Source organism: Euleptes europaea, chromosome 6 (assembly GCF_029931775.1).
Source record: "Euleptes europaea isolate rEulEur1 chromosome 6, rEulEur1.hap1, whole genome shotgun sequence".
NCBI lineage: Eukaryota > Metazoa > Chordata > Lepidosauria > Squamata > Sphaerodactylidae > Euleptes > Euleptes europaea.
Genome location: NC_079317.1, coordinates 91,366,386 through 91,392,615, shown reverse-complemented (window position 1 = coordinate 91,392,615; position 26,230 = coordinate 91,366,386). Strand labels below are relative to the sequence as shown.

The 26,230-nt window shown below is 42.1% G+C and overlaps 1 protein-coding gene across 1 annotated transcript in view; it reads right to left on the bottom strand.

The window, feature by feature from the left end:
• Positions 1–13,244: 13,244 nt before the first annotated feature.
• The window catches only part of TH (tyrosine hydroxylase), a 40,851-nt gene continuing 27,865 nt past the window's right edge, over positions 13,245–26,230 (bottom strand). The window contains exons 7-13 of the mRNA XM_056851326.1: positions 25,360–25,505; positions 24,251–24,386; positions 24,052–24,121; positions 21,084–21,140; positions 20,496–20,591; positions 19,800–19,933; positions 13,245–13,408 (exon numbers count right to left, since the gene is read on the bottom strand). Coding sequence (XP_056707304.1) covers positions 13,249–13,408; positions 19,800–19,933; positions 20,496–20,591; positions 21,084–21,140; positions 24,052–24,121; positions 24,251–24,386; positions 25,360–25,505 — 799 coding nt within the window. The 3' untranslated portion in view covers positions 13,245–13,248. The remainder of the gene's footprint in view (positions 13,409–19,799; positions 19,934–20,495; positions 20,592–21,083; positions 21,141–24,051; positions 24,122–24,250; positions 24,387–25,359; positions 25,506–26,230) is intronic.

The window sequence follows — 26,230 nt, the reverse complement described above, 5'->3', positions numbered from 1 at the left end:
TAAATTCCTTTTTCCATAAATTTTCCCAAATATCCAGATCTATATTATAACCTAACTCTCTCATCCACTTCAACATCGTCGGCTTAATCCTTTCTTGTTCTAAATTTATTTCTATAAGTAATTTATATACCCTCCCTATCAATCCTTTATTACCCTTAGAGAGTATAATCTCAAATTCCCATTTAGTTTGATTAAAACCCAGTTTATTATCTTTATTAAAAACATCTCTTAGTTTATAATACATAAACCAATCTTTAATCTGCAGTTCTTCTTTTGATTTCAGTACCCATGTGCCTTCTTTATATTCTAACATTTCTCTATAATTATTACCGTCCAAATTTAAATGTTTACCCCTTCTCAAAAATGCTTCTACAGGATTAATCCAGCCGGGAGTTTTGCTTTCAAAAGCATCCTTATATTTATTCCATATTTTTAATAAATTTTTTCTGATAATATGAGAGTTAAATTCTTTATTTACTTTCTCCTTTCCATACCACAAGTAAGCATGCCACCCAAATCTCAACTTAAATCCTTCTAATTCTAATAATTTTGGGTTCTCTAAAAGAATCCAATGTTTGATCCAGGTGAAGCATGCTGCTTGGTAATACATCTTCAAATCTGGTAGACCAAGTCCTCCCATGTCCTTCAATTCAATTAAATTATTATATGCAATCCTGTGTCTTTCTTTACCCCAAAGAAATCTCATAATATCTTTTTTCCAAACATCAAATATCTGTACACCCTTAACTATTGGGAGGTTTTGGAACAAAAAAAGCATTTTAGGTAATATCATCATTTTAACTACTGAAATTCTTCCCCACAGTGATAATGGCAGTTTTTCCCAACTTATCAAATCTTTTTTTATCTGTTGCCATTGGTTCACATAATTATCTTGAAATAGATTAAGATTGTTATTTGATATCCATATACCTAAATATTTAACTTTGTTTTCAATATTAAACCCCGTCTTTTTTATTAATATTTGTTGTTATGAAAGAGTCATATTCTTAGTTAAAATCTTAGTTTTGGTTTTGTTAATTTTAAAACCTGAAAGCTTTCCATAAACCTCCAAAATTTTATTCCATCTGTCAATTTGTTCAATCGGATCAGTCAAAAAACAAACTAAATCATCAGCATATGCTTTAAGCTTGTAATGATTTTTACCTAATCGTACACCAACTACTTCATCATTTATTCTATAATTATACAGTAAAAGTTCTAGTACTAAAATAAACAGTAAAGGGGAAAGAGGACATCCCTGTCTCGTTCCCCTTTGTATTTCAATATTTGGCGATAATGACCCATTTATAATCAAATTGGCAGTTTGTTGTGTATATATTCCTTTTATGGCTGTTTTAAAATTCACACCAAAATCCATAAAATCTAATTTCTTAAACATAAACTGCCAATTAACATTGTCAAAAGCTTTTTCAGCATCCAAAAATATCAAAGCTATTGGTATTGTATCTTGTTCTACATATTCTAAAAGATCAATTACCACCCTCACATTTTGGCTCATCAATCTTCCAGGTAAAAAACCAGCTTGATCTTCATGTATTACTTGATTTAATACTCTTTTTAATCTAGCAGCTAATATTGCAACGAATAATTTGTAATCAGCATTTAGCAATGAAATTGGCCTAAAATTTTTAACTTCCAGTATATCAGAGTTTACTTTTGGTATTAATGTTATATTAGCTTGTTTCCAAGTTTGAGGGATAATTCCTTTTTTCAATGTTAAATTCATTACCTCCAGTAAATAAGGGATTAACTGATCTTTAAATGTTTTATAATAAGATGCATTAAATCCGTCTGGGCCGGGAGATTTATTTAATTTACTTTTTTTTATTGCTTCTTCCAACTCCTCTTTAGTTATTAAAGAGTCCAACATATCTTTATTTTCCTGTGTTATTTTTCCCCAGTCCCCTTTGCTAAGATACTTATCCATTTCTACCTCTGAGACTACATTTTTCCTATACAAATTTGTATAGAATTCTACAAATGTTTCTAATATCTCCTCTTTTTTTCTTGTAATCTTACCATTCTTTTTAATTTGGGTTATTGGTATCTTTTTTTCTTTCTGTTTAAGTTGCCAAGCTAACATTTTACCCGGTTTATTTGCGTGTTCAAAAAACCTTTGTTTATTATACATAAGTTTACTTTCAATTTCTTCTGTAATTAAAAATTCATATTGTTGTTGCCAATTTCTAATCTTCACTTGTAATTCCTGCTTAGCTGCTTTATCCTGCAGCCTACTTAAATATCTTTCAGCTATTCTTATTTCATCTAATATATGTTTTCTCTTTTTCTCCCTTTCCCTATACCACCTTGTATTTTGTTGGATTAACAATCCCCTAATTACTGCTTTGCTAGCATCCCACACTATATCTTCCCGGGTACCCTTATCTGTATTTTCTTTAAAATAATTTTGTATATCCATCTTCAATTTGGTGACTATTTTAATATTTTTTAAAAGAAAATCATTAATTCTCCAGGGTTTATATCCTCTATCTCCCATATGAATTTTAACTGAAACCGCATTATGATCAGACAAAACCCTAGGTAAAATCTCTGAATCTTCTGATTTCTCTATTAGGCCCTTCGATAGCCACAACATATCTATCCTGGAATATGTAAGATGTCTTTGGGGGAAAAAAGTGTATCCTTTCTTGTTGCCATGTGCCAGCCTCCAGACATCAAACATATTCCATTGATCAGTAAGGGCTTCAAAGACCCCTGGTAGTTTTCCTTCATTAGTTGCTTTCTTCTTCTTTCCAGATCTGTCTATCTTAGGTACATTAACACCATTAAAATCCCCCATCCATATCATTTTTTCCGTGGCATATTCAGATAATAATATTGCTAATTTGTCATAAAAAACTTTTTGGTTTATATTAGGCGCATATATTCCCAAAAGCATTAACTTCTGATAACCACATGTTATTTCAACTATCAAAACTCTTCCCTCAACATCTTGGAAAACAACTTTTGGTTCCAATGAGATAGGTATATACATAGCTATTCCAGTAATTTTTCTACTATTGTTACATGCCGTGAAAAGTGTACCCAACCTTGAATGTTCCAACCTAAATATGTCCTTCGGTAGTATATGAGTTTCCTGTAAACAAATAATATTGACATTACTTTTATGTAGCTGGTGAAATATTTTCCTCCTTTTATTAGGAGAGTTCAATCCGTTAACATTCCAAGATAACACCTGTAACATATCAAAAATCGATTAGATCCCTTACTCTTCCATACACAACATAAACAACCATATTTCTTATTGCCCCCCTCCCCCCCATTCTAGTCTTTAGTCTTCAGCTTCTTCAATTGGAGAGTCTTCTGGAGAGACTGTTGGCAAATCTCCCCCACCAGATGCCTCAGATGCCTTTTCTTCTTCTGTAGATTCTCTGATTGGAACTTGTTTAGAAAATTTAGTAGGTTTCACCAGTTCTGCATCATATCTTCTTAAGAACTGCTCAGCCTTATCCACTTCTGTATACTTGAACCTTTTTGTTTTAAAAATGAAGGAGATACCCTGGGGGTATTCCCATCTGAATTGGATTCCATTGAGCCTTAAACATTGAACAATCTCCATAAAATCTTTCCTTTTCCTCAGCAGTCTTGCTGGTATTTCCTTCATCAACCTCAGAGGCTCATCATCAACTTTTAGTGGTATCTTGTAATGAGTATTAAGTATCAAATCCCGATGACTCCTTGAAAATAATTGAAGCAGGCAATCCCTTGGTACTTTGTTTCTGGTTGCATATGCAGAATTCACTCTGTAAGCTGTCACAATCATCCCTGTGGTAACTTCTTCAGATTCTTGTAAAAAATCTGCCAAAAGAACTGCCAAATATCCACCTAAGTCCCGATTTTCAACTTTTTCTTTTAATCCACGTATGCGTAACGAAGTTTCCTTTAACTTAAGCTCTATCATTGCCATCTGGTCTTGTTGTTTCTCATTTCTGTCAGATGAGGATGCAATTACCATCTCAAGGGTGTCCACCTTCTTCTTAGTTTCTTTTATTTCCTGTGTATTTTTCTTTAGCTTGGTTTCAACCCTATCTTGCCTGATAGTCAGAGATGAGATTGTATCCTGCAGAGTAGCTATTGCAGCAGAATTTTGGGATGTAGTGACTGTATTCTGAGATAACTCCTGCTTCATTTCAACAACATCTTGATGAGTCTTGGTTAAAAGTTCAAAAACAGAGGTCAATGTTACTTCAGGCTTTGCTTTTGGAGTCATCTTGGTGGTAACTTTAGATTAAGCTTCTTAAGGAACCCCCCAAGTTTTGTGAACATTGGGTCAGGGGGTCCCGAGATATGGGCTTTCCCCTTTCCCCTTTCCCCTATTGGGATGAATGGGGCAGCCGATCCGATCCTGTGTGCATCTCTCCAGAGCAAAACGTTCCGTGCCTAATTGGAATCATCTTGGATTACAGCCCGTCCTGATGGAACAGAAGACAGCCACAGTAAGACCCCTTTGGGGGCTTTAATCTATAATTTTTCTCCTGTGTATGTGTGTGTGTGTGGGGGAAAGCAGAGTCTGTGTGTGTGTGGGGAGGGAGCAGTTTCTGTGGGTGGGGGGAAAGCCAAAGGGGGCTTTCGTTGGTTCTGCCTGGGGTGTGTGTTCCCCCTCGAGTCTCTCGCTCCCTGGTTTGAGGGGGGAGGTTTCAGTTGTGTGTTGCAAAGGTGTTGTTTAACAAGGTTGTGTTTGCAGTTGTTTTGCTAATTTCTCCGCTGTTGTCGGGCTGGGAGCTTTGTGCGTGGGCGGCAAGCTCTGCTGAGAGATGCACAACATTAAGGGTGGGGGGGACCCCTTTCAGGGCCCATATCTCAGCCCCCCCTGACCCAATCTTTACAAAACTTGGGGAGTCTTTCAATAAACGTCCTTTGAAGCTCTGCCAAAAGTTTGGGACCTCTAAGCCCAAAAATGCCCCCCCCAGAGCTGCGGAAAGGCGCGGTTGTGTTTTTAATGGCTTTATTCGGCCGAATTTGTTTCCGAACTTTGAATTCCCGCCGAATTGAACGGATCCGAAGTGGGGGAGTTCGGACTTCGGCACGTACCGAACCCACAAGGGCCAAATTCGGCTGAATCCAAACTGTACCGAATTTTTTTTTTTGACAGCCCTAATAGCAACACTTTTCTCCCATCCAGTTACTAACCAGGGTGAACCCAGCTTTGCTTAATCATAACAAATCAAGAAACTACATAACCCTGGGTGCTTGATGGAATAAGTCTCACAACACACATTAGAGAAATTAAAATCACCTATAACCACTAAATCATATTGTTTGGACACATTGGCCAGTTGTCCCAAGAGGAGAGCATCCTCCTCTTCTCCCTGATCGGAGAGTTGTATTTCCTGACACTCATACCCTTTCCTAATGTATAAAACCACATCTCCTCCTCTCCAGATCTCGCAGTTCTTTTTAAACAACTCAAGTCTCCACAATGACCACTGAACCATACCCCTCTGTGTGGATTAGAAACTAAAGCTCCTTCTGCTTATTCCCCATACTTTGGGCCACCCCTGTCCTCGTGCCCCCAGGCCGGAACATCCTCTGTATCTCATCTCATAATTTTGGGCTATCCATATGCTTCCTTATTATCAAATTCCCCTCTAAATCCAAAGCCCTCCAGCAGACATCTCCATTTCCCTCCAACATCAGTTTAAAGCCCTCCCAGTTAATCTAGTCAAACTCCAACCAAACACACTCTTTTCCATCCTTGTAAGATGGAGCCCATCACACGTAAATAAACATCCTCAAGGAATCCTAATCCATGATCCCCAAACCCAGGACCACCATCTCAACCATCTGGTTACCTCCAAAATCCTCTGCTTCCTCCATCTTCCTCTTCTTCTAACAGGGAGGATTGAGGAAAATACCACCAGAAATCCCATATCCTTTAATTGTCTCCCTCCAAACCTCACAATCAATTTTAACACACTAAATTGAGCTATTATGCACATCATTTGGTCCCACATGAATCATAACAAAAGCTTCAGAGAACTGGGCCATCCAAGTCAGGGCAAAACCCTGCATTACAGCCTTTCTAAACCTCAAAATACCTGATCCCGTGCTCACCTCCTCCTGTACTGTCCATCCTACCTATGGTTTCCACTTACCTGCTTTCAGTGGAAGGGCCCTTGCCAATTATCCCTGGTCCCTGCCAATGCTTGAATGTTGGGTTATATGAAGGGGACAGCAACCAGAGACAGGGTTTTTCCAATGGTGGTTCTTACTTTTGGAAACCCACACTCTTGAGGCTGCCTAGTGTATACCTTGAAACTAGGGTTGCCAGGTCCTTCTTTACCACTGGTGGGAGGTTTTTGAGGCAGAGCCTGAGGAGGGCAGGGTTTGGGGAAAGGAGGGACTTCAATGCCATAATGTTCAATTGCCAAAGGGGCCATTTTCTCCAGGTGAACTGATCTCTGTCGGCCGAAGATCAGTTGTAACAGCAGGAGACCTCCAGCTAGCGCCTGGAGGTTGGCAACCCTACTTGAAACACTAGGCCTAAACATTTCTTGTTACCCAGGTTTTTAACCAAGAGGTTTCTTTTTAGTTATTTTTGTGGTCAGCTTCAAGGCGCAGGACTGCTTTATGAATATTATTGTAGGCTGTTCTGTGTTCTATGCTCTTTTAAATGGCTTGTTTGGTTTGTTGTATTGTTTTTACTTTGTGAGCCACCTTCAGTTGGTTTCTGGAAAGGCTACATATGAATTTGCTAAATGAATGAACAAACACTTATGGAGTGATGAGAAATAGGTAAACCCTTGCCGCTGGTTGTACAACTGTACAAGGACAGCTCATGAAATCATAAAAAATAACTCTTTATTAAGAAAATCATTTAGTTTTTTCTACCTTTCAGAACCAGTCATTTTAAGTATATTTATTTAAAATAGGTTTGCCAGGTCCCTCTTCGTCACCGACGGGAGGTTTTTGGGGCAGAGCCTGAGGAGGGCAGGGTTTGGGGAGGGACTTCAATGCCATAGAGTCCAATTGCCAAAGCAGCCATTTTCTCCAGGTGAACTGATCTCTATCGGCTGGAGATCAGTTGTAATAGCAGGAGATCTCCAGCTAGTGCCTGGGGGCTGGCAACCCTAATTTAGAAGTATGTCCTGTTGACTGCTATTAGAACAATGTGTCCTTTATACCACAAGCAGAGGGCCAGTTCATCCAGTCAGATTCCCCTAAGAGGCTAAAGTACATATGGTGCTGTGATTGTGGTGGAACCCTTAGTATAAGTCAGGCTGTACACAGAGACATACAGCAGCCATTCCCATAACTGTTGCTGCACTTTTCCCCAGACTTGACAAAAGTTATATGAATGGTTCGTTCTGGTTCCTTCTAATATTTTCCCATCCAATTGGCAGGCAAATATATGACTAAGGGGGAGGAAAGGTGGCATGGTAAGGAGGCAGGAAAGGGGTGAATCTCATCAGATCTCGAAAACTAAGCAGGGTCAGTAATTGGATGAGATGAAGACTGTGCAGAGGAAGACAATGGCAAGCTACCTCTGCTTATGACTTGCCTTGAAAGCCCCTTGCTGGGGTCGACATAAGTCATTGGTGATTTGACAGCACATACATATATAATAACTACCTACCTACCTACCTACCTACCTACCTACATACATACATACATAGAATCATAGAGTTGAAGGGACCACCAGGGTCATCTAGTCCAACCCCCTGCACAATGCAGGAAATTCATAACTACCTCCCCCACACACATCCAGTGACCCCTACTCCATGCCCAGAAGTTGGCCAAGATGCTCTCTCTCTCATGAACTGCCTAAGGTCATAGAAACAGCATTGCTGACAGATGGCCATCTAGCCTCTGCTTAAAAACCTCCAGGGAAGGAGCGCTTACCACCTCCCGAGGAAGCCTGTTCCACTGAGGAACTGCTCTGTTAGAAAATTCTAGATGGAAACTCTTTTGATTTAATTTCAACCTGTTAGTTCTGGTCCGACCTTCTGGGGCAACAGAAAACAACTCGGCACCATCCTCTATATGACAGCCCTTCAAGTACTTGAAGATGGTTATCATATCCCCCCTCAGTCATCTCCTCTTCAGGCTAAACATACCCAGCTCCTTCAACTTTTCCTCATAGGACTTGGTCTCCAAACCCCTCACCATCTTTGTTGCCCTCCTCTGGACCCGTTCCAGCTTGTCTACATCCTTCTTAAATTGTGGTGCCCAAAACTGAACACAATACTCTAGGTGTACTTGGTTAAGGGAAATCTGTAACGGCTCAGGGACAAGTGTGCACTGTGCAGCTCTCGGTCTCTGAATTTGAGGAGGGGGAAGTTGATCTTAAATCCTAACAGCAGTCTTAAATTACATGGATGGGAAAGAATTTGGAAATGTTATAGGAAAAGCAGAATGTATGATAGATCAATAATTAGCCAAGCCTGGAATCTGAACATTTAAACCAAAATGTCATGAAGCCAAACCCAAGATGCTAGGCCAGAAATATAGTTTTATTACGAATAATTCCAGTATCTCAGCAGCAGCATGACTTCAAACTGAGAAATCAACATTTTCATTATGCAGCAAGACAGACAGGTCCACTCACACAGCAGCAGCAATAGCAGCAAGATCCGTTCCTTGAGGCTTTAGTGCATACAAACATTATGACTAATCCAAAGCCATACAGAAGAGGAGGCTTTGTGTCTCTTTTCTTTGCTGTTCGGCTTATTCTAGAGCAGGAGTGTCAAACATAAGGCCCGGGGGCCGAATCCAGCCCCGTGAGCTAGCTGAGGCAGCCACCACCACCCAGTCCCGATCTGGGCTGGTGAGGCATGGCCCGGCCCGACCAAGTTACATTTATGTCATATCCGGCCCTCGTAACAAATGAGTCTGACACCCCTGTTCTAGAGCATGAAGAATTTGAACTAGTAACTGGATTCTTTATCTATCCCTCCTGGGCATTTTGAAACAAACCACTTCAATTGTATTCCCACATGGTCCCAACATTTATCGTCAGGTTTTCTAGCAAATAGCCGTAAATCATAGTGTGGTATCCAAGTGATATCATCAATATTGTAAGAGTTGTGTTCAGTCACTGTAGCAATAGTACTGTGGTGATTTCCTTTCAAGCATGCTCCCTTCTACGCACACAAGGATTCCTAGCTCTAAGCCAGAAAGCTCAGAGAATCCCCCCAAAACCAGAAGAAGCTGGAAGGCGGGCCAATTCTGCACATCTGTCCACCATGACCAGAAATGGGATGTATAAAGCTTCTGGAGATGTACATGAAACCAATGTTGATCACAAGTCAAATGAAAGAACCAAGTACATTTTAAGGTGTTGAGAAACATGATATTAGAATACTTCCACTTCTAAACAGGCATATTTTCTCCCAGTTTAATATTGCCAGAATCACAGGACGACACTGACCACTGAACATCTGAGCAGCACCTCCACGAGCCTGTGACTCTTGAAGTCAACGGGTGGGGAGAATCACCACTTCCTTGGCTGAACTAGACAGAGGGACTTCTCACATTTCAAATACGTGTATTACTGCCTTAAGAATTTTACCTGCTCTTACTGACAATATGCTTACGCACTAATGTTATTCAAATAGGAAGGGATTAGGGGACTATAGCATTGAAACTACTTTTCAGAAATATAAAATCTAACTCTACAAGCAATGCTCCTTTCTTGTCCTCTACCCTCCACCCTGCCAATGGATAGATTTATAGAACAATAAATGCTTCAGAACTTGTATTTCAATGTTTTAGCTGGTCCCAGTACAGAATTATATCAGTGGGTCCTTTGTCCCCAAGGTGCCCTCACATACAACCCTAGTTAATTCATTTTGTTTATGTGAAACCCAGCACCAGCAGAGGTTCTGTATGCTGTCTAGACCAGGCCAGGCCCTGTCTTAGGGTTGCCAGCTCTGGGTTGGGAAATACCTGAAGATTTTGGGGCTGGCGCCTGAGGAGGGCTGGGTTTGGGGAAGAGAGAGACTTCAGTGGGATATAATGCCAAAGAGTCCACTTTCCAAAGCGGCCATTTTCTCCAGGTGAACTGATCTCTGATGCCTGGAGATCAGTTGTAATAGTGGGAGATCTCCAGCCACCACTTGGAGGGCGGCAACCCTACCCTGTCTCCATGTTCCACGTGAAGGGAGGGTCATTGCAGGTGCCTCTAGGTGTGCTCCCACATCACACTGGGCCTGGGCCTGGGCTCAGACAGAAAGCATGGCCACTTGGGTCTCTAAGGCATAGTAATTGTCTAATATTACCGGCACATGACATCTGCCACGAATGGCGCATAAAGCCCTAATTTTTAAAATTGTAAAAATTGATATTTAGTGTTTGTGGTAAACCTCATCAAGGAGGCATCTAGAACAGAATAGACAAGCATGTTCCAAAAGCAGGACTTCTTTCCCTTTCCTTGATCAGGATTAATACAGTTGTCCCTAAATTGTTTCAGCATTTCTTAGCTGGTATGGGACTCCATTTTGTTTTAGGAAAGGAATGTTTCAGTTCCTCACACACTGGCCTAGGAATAATTTGCAAAACCCCACGGGGCTTACTCTTAAACAAGAGAGAACTGCAGATAGTAACTCTTACTGCCAGCGTGGTGTAGTGGTTAAGAGTGGTGGTTTGGAGCAGTGGACTCTGATCTGGAGAACCGGGTTTGATTCCCCACTCCTCCACATGAGCAGCGGAGGCTAATCTGGTGAACTGGGTTTGTTTCCCCACTCCTACACACGAAGCCAGCTGGGTGACCTTGGGCAAGTTACAGCTCTGTTAGGTCTCTCTCAGCCCCACCTACCTCACAGGGTGTCTGTTGCGGGGAGGGGGAGGGAAGGTGATTGTAAGCCGGTTTGAGTCTCCCTTAAGTGGTAGACAAAGTCGGCATATAAAAACCTCCTCTTCCTCTTCTTCTTCTTCTTCCAGTGCAATCCTATGCTGAGTCACCCCACCCTAAGCCCATTGAAATAAATGCACTTTGATTGGAGTAACTCTGCACAGTATTGCACTGTTAGTCAAGAGTTTGTTTCAGGCCATTGGACCTCTTCCCAGACCAAGGGATGAGGATTGTCAAAAAGGCAGTTCCAGCCATACAGTGATAGGGCTCTGGAGCTTGTTCTGAATTATCATACTGAGGAATTCATTGAAAGAGCTTGTCCTGTCATTGTCGTTTTAGTGTGGGTTAGAACATTGAGGTTTGCACCTGTAGGGCACCCCTTTAGGAGCTTAATTGGAAGGATTCTTGCCATTATAGGGAATTTATAAAAGAAAATTTGGTCTTTCTGTGCAATCACTCTTGTCATGTTGCAGAATCAGAAGGCCATGACTAAGAACATTCACCAGGGGATAACCCCCACTGAATTCACCGGGGCTTACTTCTGAGTAAACACGCTAAGGATTATTCTGTGCATTATTTTCCAAGTAGCTAAGGATGATATGTAGGAGACAGCCAGTTAGGGTTGCAAAGCCAACCTCAAGAAACTAGCTGGAGATCTCCTGCTATTACAACGGATCTCCAGCAGATAGGGATCAGTTCACCTGGAGAAAATGGCCGCTTTGGCAATTGGATTCTATGGCATTGAAGTCCCTCCCCTCCCCAAACCCCGCCCTCCTCAGGCTCCGTCCCAAAAACCTCCCGCCGGTGGCAAAGCGGGACCTGGAAACCCTAGAGCCAGTGCAGTTTAGAGGTTAGAGGATTGAGCTACAACCTGGAAGACTAGGGGAGACAGGTTGCCTACTGTGATGGACAACTTCCCGCCCCCCCCCCTGCACTCCAGGCTTCTGCTGCTGCTAGATGGAGAAATGGGAGCAAAATTGGGGGGAGGGGAATGGTGTCACAAAACACTGTGACATCACTTCTGGTTGTATACCCCAAAGTCATGTCACTGCATTGCACAACACTTTGGGAATTTCCCAGATCTCTAAGGTAAAAAACATAGTGTCATATGACCCTGGTTTCCAGTGTCTCTCCCTCCCCCAGAAGACCCAGGCCCAAATCTCCACTCCACCACGAAGCTCACTGGTTGACTTAGGGTCATGACTTAGGGGGCAGGTATGGGGGTGCAGCATCATGCACTTGACGTCACTTATGGAAACATTTGGAAGTGATGCCATGTCACTCTAGAAACTGCCAGAAATTCTATGGTAAACCCATAGAGTTTCCAATAGTTCCTAGAGCTATGTGATATCACTTCCAGGTTTCCCCAGGAGTGATGTCACACCACGCACAATGATGTTGTTGTTAAAAAATTTCTCTCACCACCGCTAAAAGCTGTGACATGCAACAAGAGTTGCTGGCATGAGGCCTCCTGCCATAGTGGGAGGCCTGGCAACCCTAGGAATAGTGTTGCCAACCTCCAGGTGGTGGCTGGAGATCTCCTGCTATTACAACTGATCTCCAGCTGATAGAGATCAGTTCACCTGGTGAAAATGGCCACTTTGGCAATTGGACTCTATGGCATTCAAGTCCCTCCCCTGCCCAAACTCTGCCCCCTCAGGCTCTGCCCCAAAAACCTCCCACCAGTGCCAAAGAGGGACCTGGCAACCCTACCTAGGGAGACTTTAGGCTAGACATTCTCTTAGCCTAAACCTATGTCACAGGGCTGCAGTAAAAGATAACATGGGGAAGGAGAACTGTGTATTCCACCCTGAGTTCCTTGGAAAGAGGGTCAGATAAAAATGTGATAATAGAGTGTCTTGGGTTCAATACCTGGCACCTCCAGTTAAAGGATAGCTCATAGTGGGTACTAGGAAAGATTTTTGTCTGCCTAAAACCATTGAGAGCCTCTGCCAGTCACCAGACAATACTGAACAACGGTTTCACAGCATAAGGCAGCTTCGTATGTTCACTTAAAAAAAAAAATAGAAGGCTAGAGAACACCTGACTTTGTCCAGCTACAATGCATAGTCCACATATGTAATGTCCTAACTTGACACTGCTTGCGCCAGGTCCACAGCACCTTGAAGCTAGTAGAGAAGACCCTCAAAGCTAATACAAGAGATCCTCAGGGGATTCTGGGTTAGGCTCTTAAGCCCCCTTTCCTCTCTTCAACGTGGCTTTTCGCTAAATGTGCCTCCCCACTCTATAAACAGGTGGTTGAATGCTATGGAGATGGGCAGCAACACAAACTCTAAAAGAAATCATACTGAAGTCATTAGCCCAAATGGCACAGTGGCAAGAAGCCTTTGTGGGAAGCCGTTGCAGGAGTCAGCGCTAGCATGGAGGAGAAAAGGGTCACTCGCATGTTTATGTTAACTAATAATATTCAGTGCATCCATTAACAAGTGGAGTTCGTCGCGGACATTCGCCAGGGAGCGGTGGATTTTCTGCGGGCTGTCCAGGAGCTCAATGCTGAATGTGTATGGATCATACTTCACAGAAAATGGTCGCCTGATGCGTGCTGCGTAGGCCCTGCAAGAGAGTGCAAAAAAAAAAATCAAAGGCAAAGGGCAAAGACAAGCAGGATGTATAATTTACGGAGAAAAGCAGCAGTAAGAGTAGATGTGCTCTTTCTTCATTGCCATCAATGTCTTAACCGGAATAATGACATTTCAACACTTTCAGGGAGGGCGGATTGGGAGGAACACTGCTGTTAGCTGTGATGACTTAACTGCACTTTTGTTTGTTCTTCCTATCTCAGGAATACATAGGGTTGCCAACCTCCAGATAATACCTGGATATCTCCCACTATTTCAACTGATCTCCAGCAGATAGAAATCAGTTCACTTGGAGAAATTGGCCACTTTGGCCATTGGATTCTATGGCATTGAAGTCCCTCCCCTCCTCAAACCCCGCCCTCCTCAGGCTTTGCCCCAAAAACCTCCTGCCTGTGGCAAAGAGGGACCTGGCAACCCTAGGTATACATCTTGGGCCTGGCCAGGAGGCATGAGCCCTTGGGCGTGAAGAGCTAAGGGGCTCTTGTCCTGTGCCTTGTGCCCTGTGGCTTTTAACGAATGGCTCACTGGAGTCTAAACCAGCCCGACTTTTTGTATATTTAAATTGTACTTCTGTTATTGCACATGGTTGTGTATTTATTTGTTGTAAGCTGCTTTGGGACCTGTTAGGGAACAAATCAGCCAATAAACATAATAATGAACAATGTAAAATTTCCACCGTGAATCAACCCCATACATAAATTTTGCATTCTTAAGAAATTCAATATGAACTGTATAGATTAACAAACAAATACTTTGGTGGTGATCACGGACAGGAAAACCCCTGCCACTGGTTAAGCAACTGCACAAGGACATCTCACGATGTTAGAATTGAAGGTGTTGTCCAGGATCAAGAAAATCCCCAGAGTCAGGACTCCAGCCTACCCCCATCTGAGGAGAAGAGGGCTGTGCAAACCCACAACAGGCCATACAAGCCAGGCTTACCTGGGCCCCAACAGTTCTCTTGTCTCCACAATTTGGGCCTTCAAGGTCCTGTGGCTGCCACTGAGTGGACCCTTTAAGGATCAGCTTCCAGAATTTTCCCTGCCCCTGCCATCTCCTCCCCTTGCCACCAGGCAGCTTTTTGTTTTTTTAATTGACAACTGAATATTATTATGTAACCTGACAAAGGGAGCTTTAACCCTCAAAAGCTTACACCTCCAAAATCTTCTTGGTCTCTAGGGCTGCCAACCTCCAGGTAATAAATCAAAAAACATGGGCATCTCTGTGCCTATACCGTGTAGGCTTGGAAAACAGCACAGGAATTAGGGTACATTTAAGCACAAAAGACGGGGTACAAAGTAGAAAAAATCTTATGTGATTATAACAAAATTATAACAAAAGTATGTGTTCTTTTGAGTAACAGATAAGAACAGTTCCTGTAGAATACATATTTTTTGCCTTGCATAGAGCTTGCATCATGTATGCTTTGTACATATGTATATATTTATAGGATAGTTCACCTAGTACCTGTTTGTTGGTGTGCACTATTGTATTTTGTCTCTCATGTTATAATCACATAATAAGATTTTTTCTTGTACCCGTCTTTTGTGCTTAATTGTACCCTAATTCCTGTGCTGTTTTCCAAACCTCCAGGTAATAGCTGGAGATCTCCTGCTATTACAACTGATCTCCAGCTGATAGAGACCAGTTCACCTGGAGAAAATGGCCACTTTGGCCATTGGACTCTATGGCATTGAAGTCTCTCTCCTCCCTACCTCAAACCCGCCATCGTCAACCTCTTTCCCGCCATGGGAAAGGCAACTGCCAGGGGAAACCACTGCCATGTGGAAGCCCCATTGCCACTTTGCTGTATCAGCAGCATCAGCAGCAATGAGGAAATTCCAAGGTCACATTAGGCTAAAGACCCAAGGTAGCTGAGAAGCAAGCAGATGCTGTCTGCTAGACCACATTCAAAATGGTAGAGGAGGTGACCAAGCTGGACTGGGCACCTAGGGTTGCCAATCTCCAGGTACTAGCTGGAGATCTCCTGCTATTACAACTGATCTCCAACCGATAGAGATCGGTTCCTCTGGAGAAAATGGCTGCTTTGGTAATTGGACTCTGTGGCATTGAAGTCCCTCCCCTCCTCAAACCCTGCCCTCCTCAGGCTCCACCCCAAAAACCTCCCGCTGGTGGCAAAGAGGGACCTGGCAAACCTATGGGAGCCTGTCCTATAAACCAGAACAGTAATTTGTTTCAATATAGTGAATGGCAGCAAGCAAATGCAAGGGGAAACAGAAAAAACTATCTGAGCGCGGCCATAAACACAGGGTATTTAAAAACTTGTGCTGCTGTTGCATGAAAGAACATGATTTATCCTGAAGCAATTGCTCCTCTTTCTGGAAAAGCAAGCATCAGGTGCAGCAGATAGCTTTCCAGCCTTCAAAAGCCTATGCTCTGGCACAATAGCTTTCCCCCCTGAATAATCTCCATAGATGCCTAACATTTCCTTATCACTTATGTCACAGTGCACTCTAGTGGTGTGTTTGTTGATATTCAGTTGCCAATGTCGAGAAACATGCCTACGTTTTGCCTGTCCCTGTCTTTGACCAGTTCTTGTTTTACGTACTCAGATTTAGAGGGGTTTTTTTATGTAATGGCCAACTGTAAATATCTCTTTTGAGAAGAAACAAACGCTGAAAGGTAAAGATAGAGAGATGATTCACTTGAAGTCGTAGTATCATGTCGCATAGTATCATGTCGCAGGGGCAAAACTGGTCAGTGAGAGAATCTGTAAACAGAATATGTGAACCTTTTAATACTGAAAGTTCAGTTCTTCCTGATGTTTGAGGGTCCGTTGACGTGCTCCAAGAAAGTACAAATAACTAGAATGGTCCTCGCTCAAAGCTGGAAACAAGAAAACATCCCAACACTAAGTAATTGGCTAGATAAACTTGCAGAGTATGTAGCGCTGGCCAAGCTGACGAACATTGTTAATAAAAAAACCGAGAGAAGGTTTTACAAAGAACTGGAAACTATATTATGAATGCATTGCCAAATAATTCAACTAAGTAGAAAGCCATAATCCGAGATGATAACTATATAATGTTATGATATATGTAAGCATCTCATCATCTTTAAATCTGCTTTTCAAATTCCATATAAGCTAACTTTTGATATCAGCAAATATATAGATAAATATATAGCAGGTCAGTGCAGTTTTAACCAATCAATATTAAGTTGTGTAAGCATCTAATAGCTTTATAACAGTTTAGGTTAGAAAGATTATGAACCCATTCCAGTGATTCATAAACAGTAACTTGTCCTAGAGATGTATTGACAGGCAGAATTGTTACGTCATGTGGTTTGTATGCCTTTTGTTGTATGTTGTTGTATGTTTTATAATATGTTGAATTTTTTTTAAAAAAGAAAGTACATATAACTGTAGCTTATCAGGTCTTTTCAAAGAGGAAAAGCCACTTCGGGGAGGGGGGGACATGGATGTAGAGAAGCCATAGGCACAGGGAATGGGACCTTAACTGTTTTTCTTTCTGCTCTTTCCCAGCTGCAGATTATACACTCAAACATGCACTTGCAGACTCGCTAGCAGCTTTCTCCCTGTGGGTTTTCAAATACATGTTTATAATAAAGATCAGCACCAGCATAGCCACTGAAATATACACATTAGTTTGTGGCTCTTCCTTGCAGTGCCTTTCCCCACATCTTTAGTTTAATACTGTAATGGCCACTGAATTGCCCTATCCCTGAAATTATTTGTTTTTGTTATAGTATTTTGCAGTAATTGAAATTATCAGAACCTGAAATTAATGCAAAGCAGAGATTTACTCAGGGGAAATGTAATTAATCAAAATTGGAAACATTGCCCCATCATGTCCTTGAATATTCAAAATCCTATATCAATAAATTGTCCTATAGTAGTTTATAATACTATTTATTATACTGTTAAAAATTGGTATCTAATACTCATGCATGCACTTTCAGGCTACTCTGAGCCAAGGGGAAGGCATCCGTGGCCATGAGCTAAACAACTTAAAAATAACTTTGCACTTTGAGAAAGTATCAAACTCACTTTTCTTCATGTTATTAAGCCCTAACAAAACCTTGATTTTATTGCTTGTCAGTATGTGGGGCATGTGTTATATGTTTGTCTAGATTATTTAGTTAAAATATTTATATGCCCACCTTTCTCCTAAACAAATAAATTATAAACATTAGAACTACTATTAACAGACAACAAAAATACAGTCAATAATGCTCACTTAATTGCCCTCTACAATGCTCAGTGCCTGAGAAGTCCAGAAAGCCTATAAATCCTTTAATCTTCTCCACTATCAGGTAGCCCTCTTTAAAAGTTCGGTTGCATATTCCTTATGAAGCGCCATTGGAATTGAGATCCCTCTGAGTTCTTCCAGCAGGCCATTCCAAAGGATCGGGGGTGAGGGGTTACTCCAAAAGCCTGTAAATGTGCACCAGCAGAGGGCACAATTTTCAGGTATGGACAAAGAAACAAATGAGAAGAAGAAGAGGTGGAGGAGGAGGAGGAGGAGGAGGAGGAGGCGTAGGAGAAGAGTTGGTTTTTATATGCTGACTTTTTCTATCACTTAAGGAAGAATCAAACCAGCTTACAATGACCTTCCCTTCCCCTTGCCACAACAGACACACTGTGAGGTAGGCAGGGCTGAGAGAGCTCTAAGAGAGCTGTGACTAGCCAAGGTCACCCAGCTGGCTTCATGTGTAGGAGTGGGGAAACCAACCCGGTTCACCAGATTAGAGTCCGTCACTCATGTGGAGGAGTGGGGAATCAAACCCAGTTCTCCAGATTAGAGTCCACCGCTCCAAACCACCGCTCTTAACTACTACACCACACTGGCTGGGCAAAGTGCTCATCCCAGTGGGTACCAGGATGTGAATGGCTTTAAAAGTAAGCACCAGCATGTTGAACTGAACCCAGAAATAAATTGACAACCAGAGGAGAGATGGTAAAATGGGCATAATCTGCTTCCTAGTACACAGGCTGCCCTATAATGTGCCAATTGTAATTTCTGTGTCATCTTCAAGGGTGGTCTCATCTAGAGTATGTTACAATAATTCAGCCTTGAGTTCAGTGGAAACAGAAACATGGTAACCAGATCAATAGTCTCCAAACAGGGGTAAAGCTTTGAGGCTCAACACAACCAGAAAAATGCATTCTCAGCTGCCATGATCACCTGCTTCTCTAACAACAGAATGGGGTCTGACAGAACTCCCACATACTTAATGTTGTCTGTAAAAAAGAGCTGAAGTCTATCAAAAATAGAGATAACCCTCTCAAGGGCACATGCCCTTCCAGCCAGTTCACAGCACCGAGAACCTAATTGATATAACTCAGGAAGACCTAACTAAAATTAAAACCAGATGGAACTGCATACACCACTATTCCATGACCTACTGTTAAATTGGCAACTAAGTTGGAACAGATCTGAAATGTTAATGGCAAAGAAGCATGCAGAAACATCACATCTAAAGGACAAATTCCCATACTTTTATGAATCTCTTTTAGGAGACATCATATTGGACCCATCAGCCTCCAGTGATGAACCACCCCAACTGCTTCTCTACCCCTGCATGGAAGAGAGGGTTACTCTCAATCCTTTTTAATAGTTTGAAAGGTATGTATTTAAGGGGAAACATTTCATATAACTGATCTATCACAAAAGCAATGCAATATAGATATAATACACTAGGTGTATGCATATCAATAAACCCGAACCGAAAATAAACCCAAAATTAGCCATTTCAGTACATTTCCAGTTCAGGTTTACCAAATGCACAAACTTGGGGAGAAAGCTGAAGCCAAATAGGCTGAATAATTATTCAGCTTTTTTCGGGTCCTGGGGGATCATTTTTGGAAGTAGAGCCCCCAAATTCACAGCGTAGCTTGAAGGGACTGTCCTTGCACAAACCCCAAAGTTTCGTGAATATTGGATCAGGGGGTCTGATTTTATGGAGTTCGGAAGGGGTCGCCCCCCCTCCTCCTTAGACAACCATTGCAAAGTTTGCAATGGCTGTCTATGGAGGAGGGAGCAGTCTCTTCCGGACCCCATAAAATTGGACCCCCTGACCCAAACGTCCCCAAACTTCAGGGGTCGTGTAAGGAGAGTCCCTTCAAGCTACACTGTGAATCTGGGGGCTCTGTCTCCAAAAATGACCCCCCAGAGCCAATTTTGTTCAGGAAACCCGGAAATAAGCCGAATGCTCATATTTACCAGTGTGGGTATTCGGCTTACTTCAGATTTCCCGAAAAAATTGGGCCCAATAAAGCCAAACCCAAAATTTAATGATTTTTTTTTTTTTTGCACAGCCTTAGTAATCATTACATATATATACCCATTTACAGTGTTGATCTCCCAGCAAGCATATCTTACCGGAGTTTAGCTTTGGCATCACTGAAGCTCTCTGATACAAAATAAACAGGTTGGTAGTTCTGATCTTGATAGGGTTGCACAGCAGTAGCATTAGGGTCAAAGTCCCGCAGTTCTGGTTCCTCTGACAAAGAGTGCTGTATAAAGCATAAAGAAAGGCCTTGCAGGAAAATCTACCCTATGACCAGAGGCAGCCCATGAGCCTTAATTTAGTGAAGAGAACAGTCTAGGGCAGTGGTTCCCAAAGTGGGCGGTACTGCCCCCTGAGGGGCAGTGGGATTACCTAGGGGAGTACTAAGAGGCAAGGGGGTGGGGGGCTAGAGGTGGTCCCCTTCAACTGTGTTGTTCACTAATTTACAATAGATCAAGCAATGGCAACGTGCTGGCAAATTTGGTGAAAACTATTGGAATTTGCTTCCAGACTTTGAAAAGCTGGTATCACTGGGTCAGGTTCATCAATTCTGTTGAATAAATTTCAGATAAAAAGTTTTAATTTGATGCTGAATAGATGCATAATTAATTGTTTCCATTTTGAATTTTTACTGTTATCATCTTCAGTGAGTCAAGCAAACCCGTTTTGAATAATGCTTTTTATAGGATAGGGCAGCGGGAGCGAGGGTTGAGTTTATGGAACGAAGGGGGTGGTGGCCTGAAAAAATTTGGGAACCACTGGTCTAGGGGGAATAGTTTAGGACTTACTATTAGCTCCCCATAGGAAGATAGGAGCCCAGCTCCATAAGCTTTGATGATTCCATTCTGTTTGCAGAGACCAAATTCCACTGTGAACCAGTAAAGCTGGGAAGGAAAAAATGACACCCCGCCCCCCCGCAATAAATCAGTTAATCAAAAGATATGACAGTGTTGTTAAGCTCATGCAAAGTAAGGAGAAGATTTCACCTCCAACTAAACAAGAGAACCTTCATTCGGGAAAAAAGTAAAACCAGATTGTCTGTTCCTTTCTCAGACATCAGGAGATGATGAAGCTATTTTTTAAAACAGGGCTCAGGACTGCACGTTTGTCTGCCAGAATTACAACTGATCTCCAGACAACAGAGAGCAGTTTCCTTGGAGAAATGGGGATAGACTCTTTGGAATTATATTCTGCTGAAGTCCCTCCCCTTCCCAAACTCAACCCTCCCCAGGCTCTACTCCCAAATTTCCTAGAATTTCCCAACCCAGAGTTGGCACCCTATTCACCAGGCATTTCATGACAACTGTTGAACAGCTGAAGATAAATATTTGGATCAAGTGGAAGAACCAGATATTATTATATATCATAATCCTTACTGTTGCAAGTTTTTCAATCTCTTCATCTGTTGCTCCCAAAGATGCAAGTCCAATGTCCTAGGAGCAGAAGAAAGACTGCATTGTAGAAACACAGACTTGGAAGGCTGAGGTAGCAAGATGGGAAGATGAGGAGGATAAGTGGGACTGGGGACGAGGAAGATAAATGGGATTTGTCTTTCCCTGCAAACCCTCAAAATTCTTCCTCCTGTGCCATCAAATGTCATTGGCACTGCCTTACTTTTAATATGGAATTGTAAATGGTTGAGAGGATCTTGAAGACTGGGCTTGTTACAACACCTTGGTGCAGATAGGAGACTTTTCCTAAGGCAGAACAGCAAAACTATTTTATCAGCATACGGTTTGTTATTTCAGAAGGCAAGCAAGTGGGGCAGAAAGAAACTGTGCTCTCCTGCATTCGGACAAAAATCACATAGAACAGTACTTTCAATATCAAAATATATTCAGCATGTGTGTACTAACAAATTACAATGCAACCATGTCACAAGAGTTCACAGACATCTCCTATACACATACCTAGCAGCCTAAATTTTGATGCATAGACAGTTCCAATATTCAGCATAAAGTGTGCAACGCTTACAAATGGGTATCCGACAGGAACGGTGACATTTGTATTTCTGTAAGCTGTGTGCTACAATACGTCAAAGGTGCAATAGATATGTATGCAGCATGAAGCAAACAAAGCAGCAAGGAATGAAAGGAACCTGATGAAGGACTTCGTACAAAACGGTTTGAGTGCCTCTGAAGGATTGTACCGTTTTTCGGCTGAGATTGTGTTTCGGCTGAGATTGTGTTGCACACTTCATGCTGAATATTGGAACTGTCTATGCATCAAAATTTAGGCTCCTAGCCAGGTTCAAGATGCTTAGGTAGAATTTATTCATGCGATGGACATTGATTTTCTGTGTGTATAAGAGATATAATGTGAACACTTGGGATATTGTTGGATTGTGATTTATAGGTATGTGTATAGGAGATGCATGTGAACACTTGTGACATTGTTGTATTGTAATTTGTTAGTACACACATGCTGAATATATTTTGATATTGAAAGTATTGTATTGTGGCTGTTCTATGTGATTTTTGTGACAATATTGTAATAGCATAGGTTAGTGTACATTTTTTTGTTACTCCTGCATTCTGAGACAGCAGTGCTAAGTGGGAGATAACTACTTCAGAATTGTGTTCTGGTTTGTCCCCTCAGATTAGCATGACCAGATGCTCAATTTTTCAAATTTCTTTTTCAGACATGTGTTTTAAGGTCTGTCCTGAAAAATGTCTGGGTTGTGCTTCTGACCAGTAAAATTGGTTGGAAGCTCCCCCCCCCAAAAAAATGGTCTTTTGTAAACATTTGAGTGACAGGTTCTCATTACGATGTGAGTCAAACAAAGGCTTAATACTGTGGTGGTGGAAAGTACTGCCAATCACAGCTGACTTATGGTGACGCCATAGGGTTTTCAAGGCAAGAGACATTCAGACGTGATTTGCTACTGCTTGCCTCTGCATAGTATTGGTCTCCCATCCAAATACTAACCAAGGTTGATCCTGCTTAGCTTCTGAGAGCTGATGAGATTTGGCTAGCCTGGGCTATCCAGGTCAGATTATTAATATTACATTTGTGCAACAATCTTATTCCATTCTCCAAACCCCTGTCACCTCTCTCTTTATTCCATTCTTGCTGTTCCCATTTATATAAAGTTTTGAAAGATTCCAACAAATAAAAAGGCTTTAAAACAACCATTACACTAACTCAGTTAGAGGAGGGAATTTTGGTCTCAATCATACTTGAACATAATAATTTTTCTTGAAGATTTGTAGGGCTATCGTTGGCTACCAAGTGGCCTGAAGCAATGAACTTAGAAGTTTCAACAAACTTTTAAACCATTTGCTAAGGTTACTCAAGTCTCATTCATTTACTTGTTTGTTTAGAGCAGTTTTAGCTACCTTCCTTCCAAACTGGAGAAATAGCATTATAAACATTCCACATGCGATTGGAGATGGGGGTTAGTTTGGCTGCAAGGGACAATTAGGTGTTCTCGAGTTTAAAGCTACTCACATAAGCAATACAACATCAGACAATCTTACTCACAGAGGATGTAATGGCAGGTTTCATTAATGGTGCAGGTTTCATTAATGGGGTATTCAGGAGATGTAGCAATCCCTGCTTGTGGAAGTTGCAAAATGAGCAATAATTTGTACAGCCAATAAGCCAATTAAAAGTGTATAAATCTAAGGGCCTATTTCTTACCTGGGAGGGCGAAAGTGTTAGGAGGTGCAGAAGGACCTGCGCTGGCGTCTGCACCACTTGGCCGGCACCCGGGCCACTTGCACTGCCACAACCAGCATGGAGACCGGCATTAGGCATGGACGCCAGCCTCCCAGAGCTGCCACGGCAAAGCAGCCCCGAGACGCCAGCTCTGCCTCCCGCCGGCATCCTGATGGTGCACCTCCATCATCCCAGGGGGCATTCTGGGGACAGAGCTGCCTTTAGGTGGCTTCCTAACCCCCCTTCAGGCTGGGAATGCCCCCTTTGCTCTTACTTCCTTTTACGCTACCTTTTTAGGTGGCATAGCTCCATGGAACGCAATGGAGCGGTTCCACGGGGCTTGAAAGTAAGGGCAGCCTCCTGGCTTCAGTGGGGGGAGGGAATCCTCCTTTGGAAGTGGTGCTGCTGTGCTGCCTCAAGCCACCAGCATGGCCCCTCCCCTCAGTTATGGGCGGTAAGTCTACAAAACTAGGAAGGCTCCCACCAGTGTTTCCCTTCACCATTCAGGCTCCTCGTGTTTGCAGGTCTGAATAACTTATTTCCAAAAATATGCTGTTAGGAAACATCTTAAAGGGAACATTCTTTGCACACATGTTCAGCATCTTACTCTTAACGTTTCAGACCCATTTTTCTCTTTAAATGTATGAGATGCTTTCGGTACAAGGAGTGTCACATCTGGCTCACCTGGGAGAACTGTGCAAATGTTTTGTCTGCCAACATCGGAACATGTCCCAGAAGTTCATGGCAGCAATCCCTTGCATTGGAGAGAAAGAGAACTGATCAGCCATTGTATTTGAGGGAGCGGGCCAGAGGGCTAAATACCTCATGTTCAATGATATGTCATAACAAGATAAGTAAAGTGACTTCGCGCAATAGTACTCACGGCTCTGGGGAGTGCATGGGAGAGGATGCATGCCGGATGTACTGTGTGCACTGGAATATCCTGAAGGCCAAGCTGGCTAGGAAGTCACGAGCAGATAGCAGTCCAGCCACAGGTCGGAGCTGGAACCCAGTTCTCTCTGAAATCATCGAAACCACCATTTGTAATTGTCTGCATCATTTGGGCCACATTTGTTGAAGCTGTATAATTGGTCCCATTCAGCAGAAATACCTAAAAGTAATTTCTACCCATTCACAGGGAGGAAATGAATATTTTATATATAGATATAGAGATAGATAGATAGATAGATAGATAGATAGATAGATAGATAGATAGATAGATAGATAGATAGATAGACACACAGACACACAGACACACACACACACACACACACATATATAGAGAGAGAGAGGGGGGGAGGGAGGGAGGGAGCCAGCTATAAATATACTCTAATTGGAACTGTTCATTCTAGTCATATTGATCGACTTCTAGCTTGAGGGACTATGTGCTTGAAAGGTCATCCTTGTAGGTTGCAGGGCCATCCTAAACAGAGTTACATACGTACATAAGTGCCATCAAGTTGCGATTGACTTATGGTGACTCCCCTCCTCCATAGAGGTATGGTAAAGTTTACACTGCTTTTCTATGGAGGAGGGGGTTGAACCCTTCCAGACCCATAAAATCAGACCCCCTGATCCAATCATCACCAAACTTTGGGATTCAAGAAAGGAGAGTCCCTTGAAGCTACCCTGAAAATTTGGGAACTCTACCTCCAAAATGCCTCCCTCAGAGCTCATTTTAAAAATTCCCATAGGGAAAATCCTGGGGAAAGCCAAAGCCGAAAAAAGCTGAAGACCTGTTTGGCTGATTCGGAGATTGGCTATTCGGCTTCGGCTTTATTCCCAGGTTTTGGTATTTGGTAAAACCAAAATTTGAATATTGCCGTAACGGCTAATTTTGGGTTTATTTTTGGTTTGGGTTAATCGATTTGCACAACCCTATGGACAAGCCTTCTGCTTTGTTTGGTTATTTCAAAACTCATTTTCTATAGTTGTCCCTGTGAGTAACATGCCCACAGATGTGCCTGGCCCTAAAAGTGCTTGAAAACTCACCTTTTAGGAATTGGGAGACATCTTCCAGTTGAGGGATGCTATTTTCACTGTAACCACTGTATCTCTCCAGTAAATGGAAGGCATCCAAATGTTCTTTACAGGCATGAGTAGGATACAAACTCTTCAATGTACTGTACACCTCCTTCCTTCAGAATGATAGATAAAGATCATAGAGGAGCATCAGAATTTCCAACCAAGCTCTGTAAACCCATGCAAACTAACTCCAGTCCATTTCTTATTGTTCTGCCATATTACTTTTATTGAGATTAAATGCAGAGGGCCACAATATTCAGTGGAAAGTTCTTATATCTGGAAAGAATTTCCTCCCGTATGAAATATATGTGCCATGCAGGTGATAAATCATGATAAAGGACAAGTAGAAGTGCATGTTATGAAATGCAGCACAGCAAAGACTTAGCCCACGAGACAGATTGTTTTGTAATGGGGTCTGTCTCCCATCTCCGAAAAGTAAGCAAGCTTCCCAACCTGCTCCAGTAGTAAAAGAGCAGCAGTTCATGGCATCACTCACTAATGATCTGTGTTGTTCTTAGTCAAGTAGATGGGACTTTGTTTAGGTCCTACCATAGAATACAATCCAGTTTTTATTATGATGCCCAAACAGGTTTCAGTGTTAGTTTATGAGAGGTGGGTAGAGGGAATCTGACTTTAAAAGTGACTTAAGCCTTTGTTAGGCAAAGACCTCAATGAGGTATTGATGCTTCAATAGCATGTGAGAAACCAAAGCCTAGAAATATGTAAGCAAAGGTTTGCAGACAACAGAATTAGAGGGCTGGAAGCAACCAAAACTCATCTAATCCAACTCCTTGACCACAGACAAGACCAATCATACTCTAACTAGCAATGCATATGC